General features: G+C 38.3%; 1 protein-coding gene across 8 annotated transcripts in view; it reads left to right on the top strand.

Moving 5' to 3' along the window:
* The window catches only part of ccdc88a (coiled-coil domain containing 88A), a 66607-nt gene that overhangs the window by 27678 nt on the left and 22319 nt on the right, over nt 1–16610 (top strand). For all 8 annotated transcript variants that reach the window (XR_001481451.1, XR_001481452.1, XM_015382953.1 and 5 more), the window contains exons 5-17: nt 4977–5035; nt 5501–5584; nt 5699–5839; nt 6389–6561; nt 9653–9734; nt 10258–10416; nt 10642–10788; nt 10880–11024; nt 12335–12513; nt 14410–14547; nt 15132–15315; nt 15489–15619; nt 15955–16248. Coding sequence is in view for 6 of the 8 variants with exons in the window: in XM_015382953.1 (XP_015238439.1) it covers nt 4977–5035; nt 5501–5584; nt 5699–5839; nt 6389–6561; nt 9653–9734; nt 10258–10416; nt 10642–10788; nt 10880–11024; nt 12335–12513; nt 14410–14547; nt 15132–15315; nt 15489–15619; nt 15955–16248 (1916 nt within the window). In the remaining 2 variants the exon portion in view is untranslated. The remainder of the gene's footprint in view (nt 1–4976; nt 5036–5500; nt 5585–5698; nt 5840–6388; nt 6562–9652; nt 9735–10257; nt 10417–10641; nt 10789–10879; nt 11025–12334; nt 12514–14409; nt 14548–15131; nt 15316–15488; nt 15620–15954; nt 16249–16610) is intronic.

The raw sequence follows: 16610 nt of genomic DNA, 5'->3' as shown, positions 1-16610 counted from the left end.
CACCTGGTTAAAAACTGGGACCGTCAAGGAGAGTCCCGATTACAGTCTAAAATTTTTACCCGACATGGGAAGTTTAGCAGAAGTAGTGACGAGTTTCTACAGGCTTACACAAAGCTGCAGAGTTAAAGTCAAGCCAAGATAACCAACTGTGCATAAAGCCTTTGGTGAGGTGGACAGGAGCAGACAGAAAGCATTCGATTTCTGAAAGAGTCGCGTGTGCTTTACCTATATCCCGTCATATAATCAGTCAGCAGCCCAGTCAGACCAGCAGCAAGTAAGGAGGGAGGTTTGATGGCTGCCAGCTGAAAGTCATCCGCCATGTGGCTTTTATTATGATCCCACATGGGGGCAGGGGACAGCGCTGAATGTGTCTGGGCACATGCGTGTGTGCGTTTGGCTGGTGATTGGGGGAGGGGTGACTTCACAACAGTGAACAGTGGGAATGCACTGTATTACCCTCCTTACCCCCCAGGCTTTGGGCTAACCTCTCTGCCTTCCATAAATACGCACAGAGAGACAGACTCTCTGAGTGCTTGCTAGTTGTAAACTTGAATATCCGGTGTAAAAAGATCCATATTTAATGTAGATAAATAATAATAGCTATCTAGAAACCATTTAACAGAACAGAGAAAATTAGTCATTTAAAGTGAAAAGTAATTGGGCAAAAACGACTTACTGGGTCTTGGTAACCTTTTTGGCTTTAGCACATACACAGAATAGAAAAAGATTATTAGAATTAATTGAAAGTCTCTAATAAACATTACTTTGAAGTTAATGCTCCTTCTGTTCTCATTGGATGATGCTACTTGAGGTTATGTAGATGTTCTCTATGGCAAACATGGGCTTCAGGCCTTTTTTGATGACTAAATCTAATCTTCCAAAGTTTCTCTAAAATTACCCAAACTAGTTTTTTCGTTTTTGAGACATGGTGAGTATGTTGAACAGCTTGATCCCTTACAGGGAGGTAATTGTGTTCTAAATGACTGTCATTTCGAGACAAATGAGGCTGTAGCAATAGATTATACATGCCCATAAACACTTACATTCTCGAAGACTGATCAACAATGGCATTGCAAAGTGAAGGGTTAGTCACTGTCCTTTTGACCCCATTTCCTGCCAAAAGGATAAAAATGGGCGGAAAGACGGAAGATAAAAACAAAGGACTAGATTTTTGAGTGCAGATGGTGACGCTGAAGGGACAGCTCATTTATAGCAATCCTATTGAAAGGAAGGAAGGATGGATTCATGCTGCAGAGAGTACATATCTGGATGAAATGAGTGTGTGAGCAGCAACAGAAGAGGAATATAGACCAGATGAGGTGTGAAGTGTGACCAGGGACCCTCCTTTAAGCCTTTAGCTTCTGGTGCTGCAGGGAGATTTCCTCTATTTTCAGTCTTGTGTCTTTGCCTCCCTGCTGCTGCTGCTCCGTCTCTCACTTATTTCTATATTTCTATTTATTAAGCTTATGATGCTTTCCTCCTCCTGTCTTGGTTTGCTTTTATCTTGCCTTTTGGCTGCATCTTCTTCTTGTTCCTCTTTTCAAACCTTATGAATTATTTATCCTGTCGGTTTCTTTATCTCTCCTGGGTTCCTCCAGTAGATTAGCTGGTCTAAATCCCTTCACTGACTAAAATAGGTTCCTATGGTTTTAATGAAGTATTTTTAAGCTCTGTCAGTTTGAAAAGTTTTAGTTGTTGCTACCCTTCTAGACCCAAATAAATCCACTCAAACTTTATTTAATACGTAAGATATTTTATTTTATAGCATGAGTAAAGTACTGGTGTGATTTCTATTACCGGTACATTAACAGCCGTTAATATTAATGGACTGTTGAACTGAAATGTGCTGGGGAAACCCTGCCGAATATTTGCTCTGTGTTCCTTTTTGATTGAATCCTTGTTGAACTGCAGTAGTTGTAAATTCTTTGCATGGATTTATTTTTAAAGATGAGGGAATTATTTATTTAGGAATTTATTTTCCTGCTTTTCTAATAACACATCAAAGTTGAACAAAACTCTTCCATCTGAAGCCTAACTTTTATCTCAGCCAAACAAATTTTCTCAGTAAGAAACCAAACCCAGAAAATAAACCAAGAATTAACTGTTAAATATCAATTTGTCAATTAATATCTGTGTTTGACACATTGTGAAAGCCGGTGGAAGATTGAAAGCAATGTGCCCAGAATCAGGTGTCCTCTGTGTGTTCCTGTTATAGCACAGGGTGTACTTGTAGCATGATAAAGAGTTTTCTGGGTAAATTTAGGTTATGTAGAAGCAGAGGAGGAGGCTGGGACTCTCCGTTACCTAGATACCAACTCTTCCCATTGAACTACTGTCAACCTGAAACTTAGAAGGGAAAAACAGTTACTTTTACTTTAAGATCCAACATAAAAGACATCCTACTACTCACCTACACTCCATCAACTAGCATCCATCAGTCATTTACTGTATTTTCATTTTTAACTTTAAACTATGGTAAAACTGACTGTTGCGTGATTATGTATTGCATCAGTTCAAGTTGGGTTTTAATCAATAATAACTGTCCAGAATATGTATAAGTTTAACAGTGCTGTGTTTTTGGTTGTCTTTTATGTATTTTATTCGTAAATAATATATAAATAACCAGTTCACAGTACAAATGTATTGGAGACATTTCTGTTTCTGACATTTCCTTAAGTGCATTGCGTAAGGAATAAGAACCTGATTTTTTTACTTTCTTATTTGTGTGTGGTCCACTACTAGTGCATGTCAATGTCTTCACATTTAACCCTCACTTTGCCTATGGCAAGATTTGTAAACATTAATCACAGTAAGCTCAGATTTTCAAGTTGTCTGATCCAAGCTGAATAGCTTCCCTCAGAATCACAGAGATAACAACAGAAATTTCTTTATATTTCTGTGAAATTAAGTAACAGAAATGTCATACAGATTTTTCCACTCTGTCATATCAGGAAGAATTAAAAGCAGAATGAAGTGCAGAAGGAGGCTTGTGCTGCAATGTTAGATTACCAGCAGCTTCCTCCTATGTTGTGACCTCTCTGACTCTAAAATAAAAAGATAAATTAGTAGTTAAGACAACACATTTCTGTGCTTCATTTTTATGTTTTAGTTCGGTATGAATTGCAATTAAAATATAATGGTCTTACTTGTGATAGGATAACATAGGCTACCTCTCTTGCATCCATGCAGCTGTTGTCAATAGTGCCTTGTCTAGGGTTTAAATATTGATTCAGGAATAATTGTTTAGTAAATTGGATGGATGGATCCTGAGGAAACTGTTGTAGCATAAAGCCAGCAGTGTCAGCACTATTTTAACACCCCTTCCCCCCTTTACCAGTAATGTTGATTTCAGTAGTTTTGTACAGTATTTTAGAAAACAATAGGATTTTTAAAATCATTCTTAGTCCTTACATAAAATGTACTTTATAATCTCCCTTCCTATTTTTAGATATCTCAGTGCCGTTGATGGTCTATTAACCAAACAAGCCAACAGGCCACCCTGCTCATAGAACTTGCTGTCATTAAGCTGGATTTATTGTCATTAGAGCCGGAACAGCATTGGCATTCACTGCTTCCTCGGTCACATCATGACTTGTCTTATCACACCAACACACTCATTCAAACAGCGGAAATATCCCAGTGGTTTCTCAGCCACAGACGCAATTAAATGACTAATTACTTATTGTGTACGACTAAATCCCTCTCTTGCATAAACACACACATTTGTATTTCTACCCCTATTGGGAGTTTGTATTGACTTTTATCTGTTTAAGTAACTTCTTATAAACGTATCACTAATAATTACCTTGAGCATCCCTTTTGTTTTTGTGTTTTAAAGGGGTTCTACTGTATAACAACCAAGCTTTGGTTCCAATTAGTCCTTTTGGTCTACAATAATAGTCATGAATATGCAGTATTTAGAATTACACACACAAAAGTAAGCCTTGCTTAAAACTTAGTAATCTATGTGTGGCTTTAAAACCACATGTAACCCTCCTAATTATTTTATACTAAATCTGTAACAAACAAGGACACGCATACACATGCATATAAACCACCTGCTTTGCTTTTTGTGCAGCTCCAAATCCCCAGATGAGCTCAGGCCTGTTGAATAGGCAGACAGCTGTTTGTAGGTTTCAGCAGTTTCTGATAATATGCCCCAACATGTGGAGGAGAGCTGGAGGTTTATCCGGCCGGCCAAATACTCCACGGAAAACATTGTGGCTCTGGATCTGGAGGGACGGATTTATAGAGGTGGAAATTGTAACAACGCTGGAATCCAGCTAATTGGAATTCAATGTGGGAAACTAGATCTACTAAATCCAGGTTTTAACAGCAATATGTCGAGTATTTGCAGATGAGTGAGCGCACATCTGCCAAGAAAAGATGTGCCTTAGAATTGATTCTTAGCTTGGACTAAAATGTTGGCATTTCTTGTGGGAAAACACTTGGTTTTGCTGTATTCTTTTTTTTTTTTTCTTTTCTTTGTGGAGAGAAAATTTGAAAAGAAAAATTAAGATAAGCTTTTTATATTTTTTGACCATTTTATACCTCAGGCAAAATACTTTTAGAACAAATTGAAGAAAAGATTGTGCTTTTTTTTTTTTTTTTTTCCCCAAATAGTCACATTCCCTGCTATCAATGTTTTGTAACTAATAAAACCTGATCAGGGTTGTTTATCTTCATCTTATCTATTTCGATTATAGTTCACAGACCTATTTGGGCAAATGGTTGAATAAGTGCAAACAGACATAGGAAATATTTAGTTCACTCCATATTTAAAGAAACAGAACTGTAGTCATCATTATGTGATATCTAACAGCGACAGACAATGGCTTTGCATGCCACACTTTTCAGAGTTTTTCTAAAACCTATTAGAACCAGGTATTTTTATCTTGCACTGAAAAATTCTGCTATTCTTAGTCTTTTGATAACCAATCGATTATTAAAAAATGGTTATCACTTTTCCCTTTTAGAACAAGGTCTGGAGGAGATGAAGAAAATGTTGCTGCTGCTTTTAGGATGCGCTGTTCAGGTAAGGGCATCACTGTAATGCAGAATTTATTTGAAACCAATTCAATTACCCATTTAATCTAACCCACATATTTAGTCTTTGTAAATTTCATACTAGGCTCATGATGTTTCACAAGCTTTGTTGTCATTTCAAATGTCTTAAACTGTAGCAAAAACTTTTTCTCAATGAATATTTTAATCTTGATCCTGCAAACCTTTCATTGTGTGCAATTTGTCTTGCATAGGATTTTTTTTTTTGTTCTTCTAGTGGTTAATACATTTTGATTGGTTTAAGAGATAGTTTTAAAGATGTGACTATGTTTTTTTTCACGTGCAGCTACTACTTAAATGTGTGTGTACGATCTCTACTAACCAGTTATTGATTTCCACTTTCCAACTCCTCAAAGACTTAAACAAATTCCTGCTTCTCTTCCCTATATTAGAAACTGATGCATTTAAAAGCTCCTAACTTACTTCTCTCTAACAGTGTGAGAAGAAAGAAGAGTTCATTGAACGTATCCAGACTCTGGATTTTGACACCAAAGCTGCGATAGCATCCCACATTCAAGAGGTGCTGTTTGCTTTTAATGAAAAAAAATAGAGTAATCTGTTAAAATGTTTGATTAATACAGTGACTATTTAACTTTATTTTGGTTGGATTAAGTCTAACTGGTCCTGATTTTAGGTGACTCAGAACCAGGAAAATGTGGTGGACCTGCAGTGGTTGGAAACTGGGGAAATGCCCCCCGAGGATTTGGATAGTCTGTCCCGAAATCTGGCTTTCCACCTCAAACGCCTGGTGGATGAAAGAGACACACAGCTGGAGGTAATAGCCTATTTGTTATCTCGTTTCATGTTTTTACAGGGATATATACCAGTGATGCTTTTTCTAACAGGGTTATGTGGAAACTTTTCCTTTTTTTTTTTTGTTGCCACAAAAGAGCAGCCGCAGGAAGGAAGGGCTGAAACTGTTAACTGTCATTGAATTGTGTGGGAGTGTTCTGCTGTGACTTTATGCACCATTAAATGACTTTCCGAGCTATGGGGTACGGATCCCCATTACCAATGGCTGATTTTGTGTGTGGGTGCATGTGAGGGGTTGTAATAGCCCCCAGATTACCATTGAATTTTCCAGCCGTTTTCAATTAAAATCCCATTTCCTGTTGAGGCTGGTAGATTAAAATAAGATTGGTGTGGGGCTCTGTGTAACCTTTATCCTAATCCCTGCTTTACTTTTTAAATGAAGACTGCTTTGATAAAATCTAAGGGTTTTCTTTATCTGCAAGTCCATTCTGTGTTTTTTTTTTTTTCTTGAATCACAGTGCAGCACAGCTTCACCTCTCTACCTTTTCTTCTCCCTTCCTCTTTCATTCAGACAATCGTGGAGCTCACCCAGGAGAGGGACTGCGTACAGCTGTCTCCACTGGCTCCCTTTGCCACCCAGTCTCCTGGTGACTCTCCCAGTATGAGAAGAACTGAAAGTCGCCAGCACCTCTCAGTAGAGTTGGCTGATGCCAAGGCCAAAATCAGACGCCTGCGTCAGGAACTGTGAGTCCCATCAGCTAGATCAGCAATTATTCAAATGAAGCATGTAAATGGACCTCTGATAATACAGACTAATGAGTTCTGGATGTCCGCTGTTTTTGTTCTCCTCTTACTTTGGTTTTAAGATGGTCCAGTTTTGACTAGAGGCTCTAATACAATCACTTAAAAAAGCCACGATTAGGACTATTTATGAGGATCCTATTATCTGTCCCCTGGTACATGATTCTTAGTCATACAGGATCTTAGTTCATTTAGTTTGTATCTGTAAAAATACATTAAAAAAGGTTTGCTGTTCACATTCACTCAAAAAGAGATATATTTAAGTTAACGTCTTTTTAAACATGAATTAAGACACGATAATGAAATCTAGAAGATTTTATTAGATTTTATGCTAAACAGGCACTAAGATTTGGTAGGTAATAATTATCATTATTACATTTTATGTGTTTAGGAGCTGCTGTTGCAATGTTTTGCTGCCCTACAGAAACACACAAAGTAACGGTAAACCTGCTCCAGAAGGCTTCCCAGAGGCCTGATGATGATGAATAATAGAACTTCCTCTTCAGAGTGCTGTCGTCTTTAGCCAGATGATGGTTTAATGGCTAACGGATCAGGTGGTACAGGATGACTGGCCGGTGGTTTTAGCTTCCCATTTCAAGGAGGGATGTCTGTGTTGCACTAACATCTATATTAATGGATCCAGACCCACTTCCCATCATAAGTCTGTGCTGGAGCTATAATAGGAACATCTGTTATCATCAGAGCATATACTTTTATAGTGCGCAATCAAAAAAAACAACATAACTTTGCAAAACAACAGCAAAGAAACAAAGATGAAGAATTTTTGGCCATGATTTTGTTTTGCAGAATCCATCATCATGCTCCCTCTATATTTAGCAAAACTGTGTATTTTGTCCCATTTCAAACTGGAGCCTTTGTGTGTGGGCAGAATGAAAGACTGAATTAAGTCAATTTAAACATGGTAATTTGGATTTAGAACAAGGTGTAAGCCATTATCTTTTTGTTCTGTTTTTTGGAACCTTTAGCTGCGGTATCTATAATGGAAACTTTTTATTGAAGTACGTTGTACAAGAGGGAAAGAAAATATCTCAGTTTATAGAATCATGTCATATGACTTCTATTTCCTCTCTTTAGCCAAGGAGAAGTATGATTATGACTGAGTGCATGCAGAGATAATGTCTCTGACCTCTGTCTAAGGGATGCCAGGTCATCGCTGGAGGATATGCCCCTCTGCTCCCACAGCGCTCTGTTATAGAATGCTTGTTTGTTAAATTGGCTGCAGCTTTCCTCAGACACTTGCTGATGCCACTGGATAAAAAAAGCTGAGGTTGAGATTTTTTTTTTTCAGTTTTTATTTTTTTTTCACATTTATGCATTTCTAAACATTTTGTTTGTGCAAGAGTATATCTGTCCTACATGGCAGCAACATTGAAGCTATAAAGTTCAATTCAGTTTGGAGAATATATAATTAGACATTAATTTGTAAATCCTAGAAATGTCTAATTATTAAAAACATTCTGTTACTCATTCAGTGTCCTTCAGAGGTTGGAGCCAGTCAGGTAAAACTAATGGATTATGTCTCCAGAGCTGTTTAGTTAACAAAAAACTTAGATTTGAAGATCCTTTAAAAAGGATTGAAATGGTAAGATGCTACCCCAGTGTGCAACATTTAGTCTGTTAGCAACTTATTTATTTTTGTCGATGAGGGCCTTTCATGTAGTAATGTTTTTTTTACATTTATTTAATTTTAATGTTTGTGGTGAGTCATTTCCAGCTAGTTGTGGAGGATTTCCAATCCACCAAATGGACAGAATCTCACAGCTGCATTTGATGAAGCAGCTTTAATTTGAAAGCCTCATTCAGTACAGATGGAGCTTGTTTTGTAAAAATGGCAGGAAACGGAACCAGCTGAAGTCATAATATGAGGAGAAAAAGCTAATCTTCCACACAACAGTTGACAGGTGCTTGTAATTTCCAAAAGACAGCCTGTGTGAAAAATGATGCAAAGCTGCAGAAAATGGACAAGTCAATCAGTTGGAAAAAAAGAAGGGGGTGACTCCCTGCACCGTTATTGTCTAGCTTCCCAGATAGCTGTTATAGAAAGCGGGAGGTAAAGGATTGGAGAGAAAAGAATGACTGGATGGGATGCCTCTCCTTATTGAGATGCACAGGGAGACTAAAGAGAGCTGTAATTAAATGGAGCATCAGATGTTCAGTTTCATGCAAACACATGCAGAGACTGAGCAGCATCTCAGGAATGCAGTCGTTTTCTTTCAAAGCGGGGGACAGATTCTCCCCTTGCACTGAGCATGGAGAATTCACACATGTACACAGAGAAAAGTGACATATTTCCCTGGTATCCATGCGTGTAGCCTTTTAGGGTTAAGGTGGAATAAAACGCCCACTACTATTAATGATGAAAACATTCCAGACTTTTGATTTTAAAGTCTTTTTACTTTTCAGCTCTTATTTCTTTCTCCGAGTCAAGGAGGATAAAGGGTTTTAGCCTGAGGGGAATATTTGCTGTATGTTAAGCGTTGTCAAAGGGTTTTTCAGGTATTTGAGCTAGTTCCTCTTCCAGGGTTTGGGTGTGAGAAAGTGCAGCCAACGGAGAACTAAACTTTCCACCAGCTTGTGTTTGCACATGCTTTGGGCTGTTTTGGGATTCTGTTAACTAAAGCATGCACTAGGCTCCTCCCACTATGCATTCCTAGTATAAGATGTTTGTATTTACATTTTAGGTTCTAAAATCTGCTTTTGGGGGAAAAAAAGCAACTTATTCAGCTAAATTAAGTGAGAAAGGAAAGCAAAACAGCCCAAACATTACTGGTACTGGGAACAATCTGCTAAAATGCTATTTCTGCTACCTGTACCGTTCAACAGGCCTCGGGTACCATATTAGTGTTAAAAAGTAGCAAAAATGTGGGGAGGATTTTCCCAATAGATGCGCTTACACAAAGTATTCAACGCTGAATGCATCATTTAAACTAGAGATGCAGCGATCCAATACCACTTTACATTGAACTTTTATTTCAGGTTTTATCCTCTGAAAAATTCCTGCTCTCTTTTGCAGGGAGGAAAAGAGCGAGCAGCTACTGGACACCAGGCAGGAGCTGGAGAACATGGAGGTGGAGCTGAAGAGACTTCAGCAGGAGGTAAAGTCACCAATCATGGCAACACTAACACAGCTGTATGCACATTGTTTTCAAATATTCCAATGAGTTCACTTTCTCTCCACCTGTTTTCTTTCTCCGTACTGTTTCTAAAAGTGCTCCAGGCTTTAATCAGCTCGCCACTCATTATCTCATTAGGGGCTGTTTGAGCTATTTTTAGTCTAACTGTAGATTCATATCGGTTTAGATGCAGTCTGTGCTTTGATGTAAGGCTTTACCCCTTCAAAAAAGCTTTAGCTGTTGTGATGAAATGTTAATACGAGTCCTTTTCTTAGAGCTGATTATTAGAGTCTTTTGGTCATTTAAAATTTTTTTTTTGTGTGTGTAACCAACAAGAATAAATTAGTTTGTTTTACATAATCTACTAATCATATCATATAGAATGAAATATCCGGCTCGGTATGCTTTGATTTCTGTCTGTGTGAAATAAAACTTTTTCTTTAGTTTCTGTTGTTTTAGTAGTTTGAATCTTTACATTTATGTTTTTGTTTGTGAATCCCTGCAGAGCTATCAGCTGCTGTCAGATGCTCGCTCAGCCCGGGCCTACCGCGATGAGCTGGACGCGCTCCGAGAAAAAGCCATACGTGTCGACAAACTGGAGAGCGAAGTCAGCCGATATAAGGAGAGACTACATGACATCGACTTCTATAAGGCCAGAGTGGAGGTAAAAAAGGCCTCTCTCCTACATCTATCCATTATTTATCAGTCTGCTTAATCATCACTCCATCTATCAGGTTGGAAAAGTTTGCGTAGTGAACCCTGTAACAATGGTTTACAAAAGGAAATTACTCAGGGAATTTTGATATTAGCGTTTTTCTTTTCTAAAATGATCATATTAGTATTCACCATATATGTGTTAGACTTACATTTTTTATTCATTTTTTCTTAGGAGCTAAAGGAGGACAACCAGATTTTGCTGGAAACAAAGACAATGCTGGAAGAGCAGCTGGACTCCACCAGGACCCGGTCTGACAAACTACATCTTCTGGAAAAAGAAAACCTTCAGCTTAAGTCCAAGATGCATGATCTGGAGATGGTATATGGCTGCCTTGTTTAGGGGTGGCTGATCTGGGACAGCTGCAGAATGTACAGAAAGACATTTCTCTTACACCTAATCTGTCATGCAGGAGCGGGATCTTGACCGAAAGCGCATGGAGGAGCTGTTGGAGGAGAACCTCGTGTTGGAGATGGCCCAGAAACAGAGTATGGACGAGTCCTTGCATTTGGGCTGGGAACTGGAACAGTTATCGAAGACTCCAGAGCTGGCGGATGGTAGGAAAAAAAAAAAAGTTTTCTTTTTTTAAATGGTATATATTATACATAGAATGACTCAATAAAAAAAGATTCATAAAGTAAAAATGAAGATGCCAACAAATAACCAAGTAAGCTATACTGGAAACTACTGACCAGGACAGTCATTGGCCCTCAATCCTGGCATTATCTCTTAGGGCTCTCTGTATTCGCCAGCCTCCACAGGGCTTCCTTTTCACTTGGATCTTTACTGTAATTAATATTTAATGGCTCAAAAAGGATAAGCTGTGTGGTTGTATAATAAGGGCTGTTAATAGGTTTAGCAAGCCAAGGATCTGGATAAAGATTTGTGAGGATTGATGTTTAAGAAATGCCTTAGTGGAATTACAACCTGTAAGACTTAATCCAGTGTTTGTAATTATTAATACTAGTTTTGCACCAATGCCATTTAGTTTGGCCCCAAAACTACCGGTAATACCCGATACCTGGTTGTGCATTATTATCCGATACTAATACCATCTGTTTGAAATTGATGTGTGTATATATGAAGAACTGCATACCATTTGGATGCAAAATAATTGCCATCATGGCTTTGTCAAGCTGCTGCCTACGTTTGTAAAGCAGGAAAAAGACTAATACAAAGTGAATCGAGGTTGAACTTTTTATTGCCTACATGGAATGGCTGACCATAGTTGAATAAACTTTTGGCTCTCAAAATGGTATCGGTGCCCTTCTTGTTGGTACTCTCCGATACCAATACTATAACTTTAGTGCAGTATTGGGGCCCTGTCCGATACTGGTATCGGTGCAACACTTGTTAATGCATTGTGATTTATTTAGGTGTTTGATAAGAAATCTGATGTGATTTGAGCTTGTCCCATTTCAAATCAAACGGCTTGTATTAAACAAATTTTTCAGCTTTTACTAGTATTATATTATCATTCAACGGAAAATTGAAAAAGTAATGATTGTTAATAGCAGCTGTAAGGACAGTCTGTTGCTGAAGCTTTTCCTACCACAAGTCCTCCTTCCACTCAACTTTCTGTTGATACACAACATGTGAACTTCCTGCCTCTCAGCAATAACCTTTGGTGGCTCTGTCTCCTTGTGAAACGTGTTGATATCTTCCAGACATCTTTCCAGGCAGCAGTCTGCCCAATGATTTGGCAGCTTTCTGACACATTTCTCTGTTTGTAATGATCCTATATTATGAGTCGGAGATGGGTGGCAGAAAATATAGCACTTTTACACAATGTACAAAGGTTTTGAGATATTTTTGATATGCTGAGAAAATGTATTTTATATTAAACATGTTTGTTTAATTGCTTTAGCCCAACCGAAGTCTTTGGGTGAGGAGGTGAACGAGCTGACCTCCAGTCGCCTGTTGAAGCTGGAAAAAGAAAACCAGGCTCTGCTGAAGACGGTGGAGGAACTCAAAGGAGCGGCCAGTCAGGAAACCATAGCTAAACTGACCAAAGCCAACCAAGAAAACCAGAAACTCAACCAGAAAGTAAGCTGGAATTTCATTGATTGCTCTGAAATGGATTGTTTTCAAATGTTTTGTTTATTCAGCCTTGGGCTTTTCTAGGACATCTTTAATTTTCTCCTCCTCAATGCCAAAATTAGCATATTTCTTTAGCACCGCATCCATACCACACAAGCCTGCTCTCAGCTTTAGGTCATTAGACCACAATGACGCTGACAAAGTAACTGGGGAAAGGATAAAGAGGGGTGGATAGGAGGATGAAAGGAAAGCTGTAAATCCACACAAAGTTTACAGCCTTTTTCCTTTAACTCTGGAACACTCTCTGCTGAAAGATTTTTCTCAACTATTTGCAGGAGCGGCAGCTCCTCTCTGTGCCCTCTAAAGCTTGTACCATACATTATAACCCCACTAATACTGTATATATATTTATATGATCCAGGTAACATCTCTGTATAGTTGTATACATGTATATAGTGTTTATATTCATTTACAGCCTCAATCACTGTTCATTGCTGATTACTATCAATGCTGTTATACTGTTTATACATACATTTTATAGTCTATTTATACATACCCTCTGTACACTTGTAAATGCATATTTATATCCTGTATAGCACTTCTGGATAGATGCTAACTGCATTTCGTTGCTTGTACTTGTGACAGTGCAATGACAATAAAGTTGAATTCTATTCTATTCTATTCTAAAGCAAAAGCAAAACATTTAGTTCATCTCCGAAGAGAAAATCTACAATGTGGAATTTGGTTCTAATCCAGGATACATTCAAATGTGAAAGCAGCTGCTGAGATTGCGTTCAAATGTGGACTATTGTATAGTTTTAGTTGAGAGAGAATGAATTTATGGTTTTTACTGTATTTTTAACATTTTTTCCTCAATTATGGAGAATTGTTATTAGCTTTGCTATGATTTTATTATGCAATAGTAATTATTAATCTTAACCCACACTTTCACCTGCTCCCTAAACTTGTCTTTTTGCAGAAACTACCCCCCTTTACTTGATCTTAAACAAAAATCTGCCTTAAATCATGGTGCATTCACTGTACCTCAGTTATTTTTTTCCTCTTTACCTTCCAAAAAACTAATGAAGACTTTAATCAGTATCCTGCTGCTGCTATGTATTTTCATATATTGTTTTCTATTTCCAAAAGGTACAATTAGATATTTTACATGTCAGTGAAAGTAATGTTAAATGTTTATAATACCCTACTCCAGAATTAAAGGTGCATTTTATTTCTCCAATATCGGTAAAAAGAATTTGTAAGTTCTCATGGGTAAAATTTGTGTAGAAAATAATCCTGTATCACATCATCAAGTTTATAAAACCTGGATTTAAAAAAATAAAGGACTTTTGAGTTTGAAATCCACAACCAGCAACTATTACATCCTTTAAGTAGCCAGTGTGAATTCAGCTGCATAACAGATGTTCCTCATATCCTGTCAGCTGTCATATTTTAAATGATTCCTTAAATTTCCCACCATGAATTTGATTCTAGCTCCTAGAAAAGACCATTCTTTCCAGCAGCTAACCTGCAGTATATAGAGAGATGGAGGGGAAGGGGGGGTAAGTGGAGTGTTTAGCTCTCCTTCATACTGCTGGTGAATATGTTACATTTTCCCCTTTCTCGCTGAGAACATTGGCTGAGATTTATTTTCCCCTTGATGCTAAAAAACTGATCCATTCCCAAATTGAACTATAATACTGGTTATGAAGGAAATCTGAATCTCACAGACATTTCCAAAGGCTCTAATGACATGAAAGGGATGCCGTTCCCATGTTTAACAAACAGCTTACGCTAAGATATTTGTTGTTTTCAGCCTGAGCATAATTCACAGTTTGGAAAAATCTTGTTTTATGAAATGAGTTTTATCTAACATGTAAGGACTGTATTATTTGTTTGCAGTTAGAACGACTGGAGAATGAACTGACTGTGGACAGGGAGTCACTCCGTAGTGCCGAGTCACTAAGTACAGACCTGATGAAGGAGAAGGCTTTGCTGGAGAAGACACTGGAGACACTGAGGGAAAACTCAGAGAGACAGGTCCGTCATACAGGACTCAATCCCGTCCATAACTCTGTTTATAATGGCTTAGACTAGCCCACTCATCTTAATTATGGTACAATATGACAGAGGTAGCTGGTTCAGACATCATCGTTGAAATTGTTAATAAGGTTTCTGACCTCTAGTCTGATGAAGCATCATGTGTTTTTCATTTAAAGTAAAGTCTGCACAAAGATTTCTGCAGCTTCCTATGTGCTGCGGAGACTGTAGTCGTCAGACCCAAATCTGACACCTTTGATTACTTTAACCTTGTGATAAGTTAAATCCAGCTTTGATGAGCTTCGGCGGGAAAGCAAACAGCACGCCGGGCTATCAGATTATCAGCCTAGCGGCTTTGTTGCAAATATAATGAGATGTAACTAATGCTGAGCTATTCCTGTACACATACTGCAGCTTGGTAAAGGGCTAATAGGTTTTTAGTGTTTTTATTTTATATTCTCCTGGAAAATGTGAGGATTGAACAACTTCCATGCAGAAAAAACGGGGTTTATGAATAATAAAAAGAAATTATTTATTAAATGTGACTTTAAGCCTCTATTGAAGGTCTGCTTTCCTTTCTTTAGATGAAGGGTCTAGAACAGGAGAACAAGCACCTGAGCCAAACTATATCCACCCTGCGTCAGAGGTGTCAGGTTGGAGCAGAGGCCCGCGTGAAAGATGTAGAGAAAGAGAACCGAGTTCTTCACGAGTCCATCTGTGAGACGACGGCCAAACTAAATAAGCTGGAATTTGAAAGGAAGCAGCTACGTGAGTAACCTGTTAACTGTTATTAGTTGTGATGTTTATGATACGTCTATCAATGTATGGGAAGAGATTTGTTTTTACACACATTTACATGTGTTCGATATCTGTTCTCTTTATAAAAAAATTATCAAGCCAAAAGTCTTCCTGCAAAAGTGAAAGTTTATGTGTAAATGCAGGTAAGGAGCTGGAAGTGATGAAGGAGAAGGGTGAGAGAGCGGAAGAGTTGGAGATTCGGCTACAGAAGCTGGAGAGAGAAAACGAAAGTCTGCAGAAGAAAGTTGCCACTCTTGGAATTACCTGTGAAAGGGTTTGCTCCATTTTTTTTCTATACATTTCTGTATTTTACACTTAACCAATAATTTCAATAATTTCCCAAAGCACTGCCCAGTTGCAGTCCTTGTTTAGTCTAGACATCTTTAGAAGGGGTGTAGACAATTTTAAAAATGATTTGATTCAATTATATGAAAACATATAACACATTAAAATTCATGATTACTGCAGTCTAGAAAAGTGGGGAATTCCATCCATCCATCCATCCATCCATCCATCCATCCATCCATCCATCCATCCATCCATCCATCCATCCATCCTGATGGTATTCCCAGGTGGCCCTTTCTAAGCTCTCTGTTTTTTTTCCTTTAGGTGTCTTCTTTAGAGAAGGATAACTCTGAGTTGGAGGCAGAGGGCCGTTCCCTAAAGAAGAAACTGGATGCTTTAAAAAACATGGCTTTCCAATTGGAAGCGTTGGAAAAGGAGAACTCCCAGCTGGAACAGGAGAACCTGGAGCTTCGGCGCTCGGCTGAGAACCTCCGGTCAGCAGGTGCCAAGGCTGCTCAGCTGGAAGCGGAGAACAGGGAGCTGGAAAGCGAGAGAACCCATCTGAAGCGCAGCTTTGAACTGCTTAAAGCCTCCTCTAAGAAGACGGAAAGATTAGAGGTATTAACACATTCAGGAGGTGCTCCTCTGACAGAGAAGCGTCAAAACTAGACTGAGAAGGAAACAAATATTTAAGATTAAATCTTGGCTGGTTTGAGGTATAAAGATAAGCTAAAGTTTATGCTTTTAGAACAACACACATATGCTATCAAACCCTTTAAAGGTTTAAGTTATTGTTAAAATGACAAAAGAAGATGTCAAAATGATCAGTTTTCGCCAGCTGACCCTCCCTCACCTGTTGCTACAATTTTTCCTCTTGCTTGTAATTTACAGACCATGTCAGCTGTCCCCAATTCACGGTTTGTAAAAATAAGCCTCACCAGCAAGGAAATGACAAACTTAAAAAGTACAGTTTATAAGCA

The sequence above is a fragment of the Cyprinodon variegatus genome, unplaced genomic scaffold (assembly GCF_000732505.1).
Source record: "Cyprinodon variegatus isolate N-32 unplaced genomic scaffold, C_variegatus-1.0 Scaffold270, whole genome shotgun sequence".
Taxonomy (NCBI): Eukaryota; Metazoa; Chordata; class Actinopteri; order Cyprinodontiformes; family Cyprinodontidae; genus Cyprinodon; species Cyprinodon variegatus.
The sequence above is the reverse complement of the archived record's forward strand: the minus strand, read 5'-3'. Positions and strand labels throughout refer to the sequence as shown.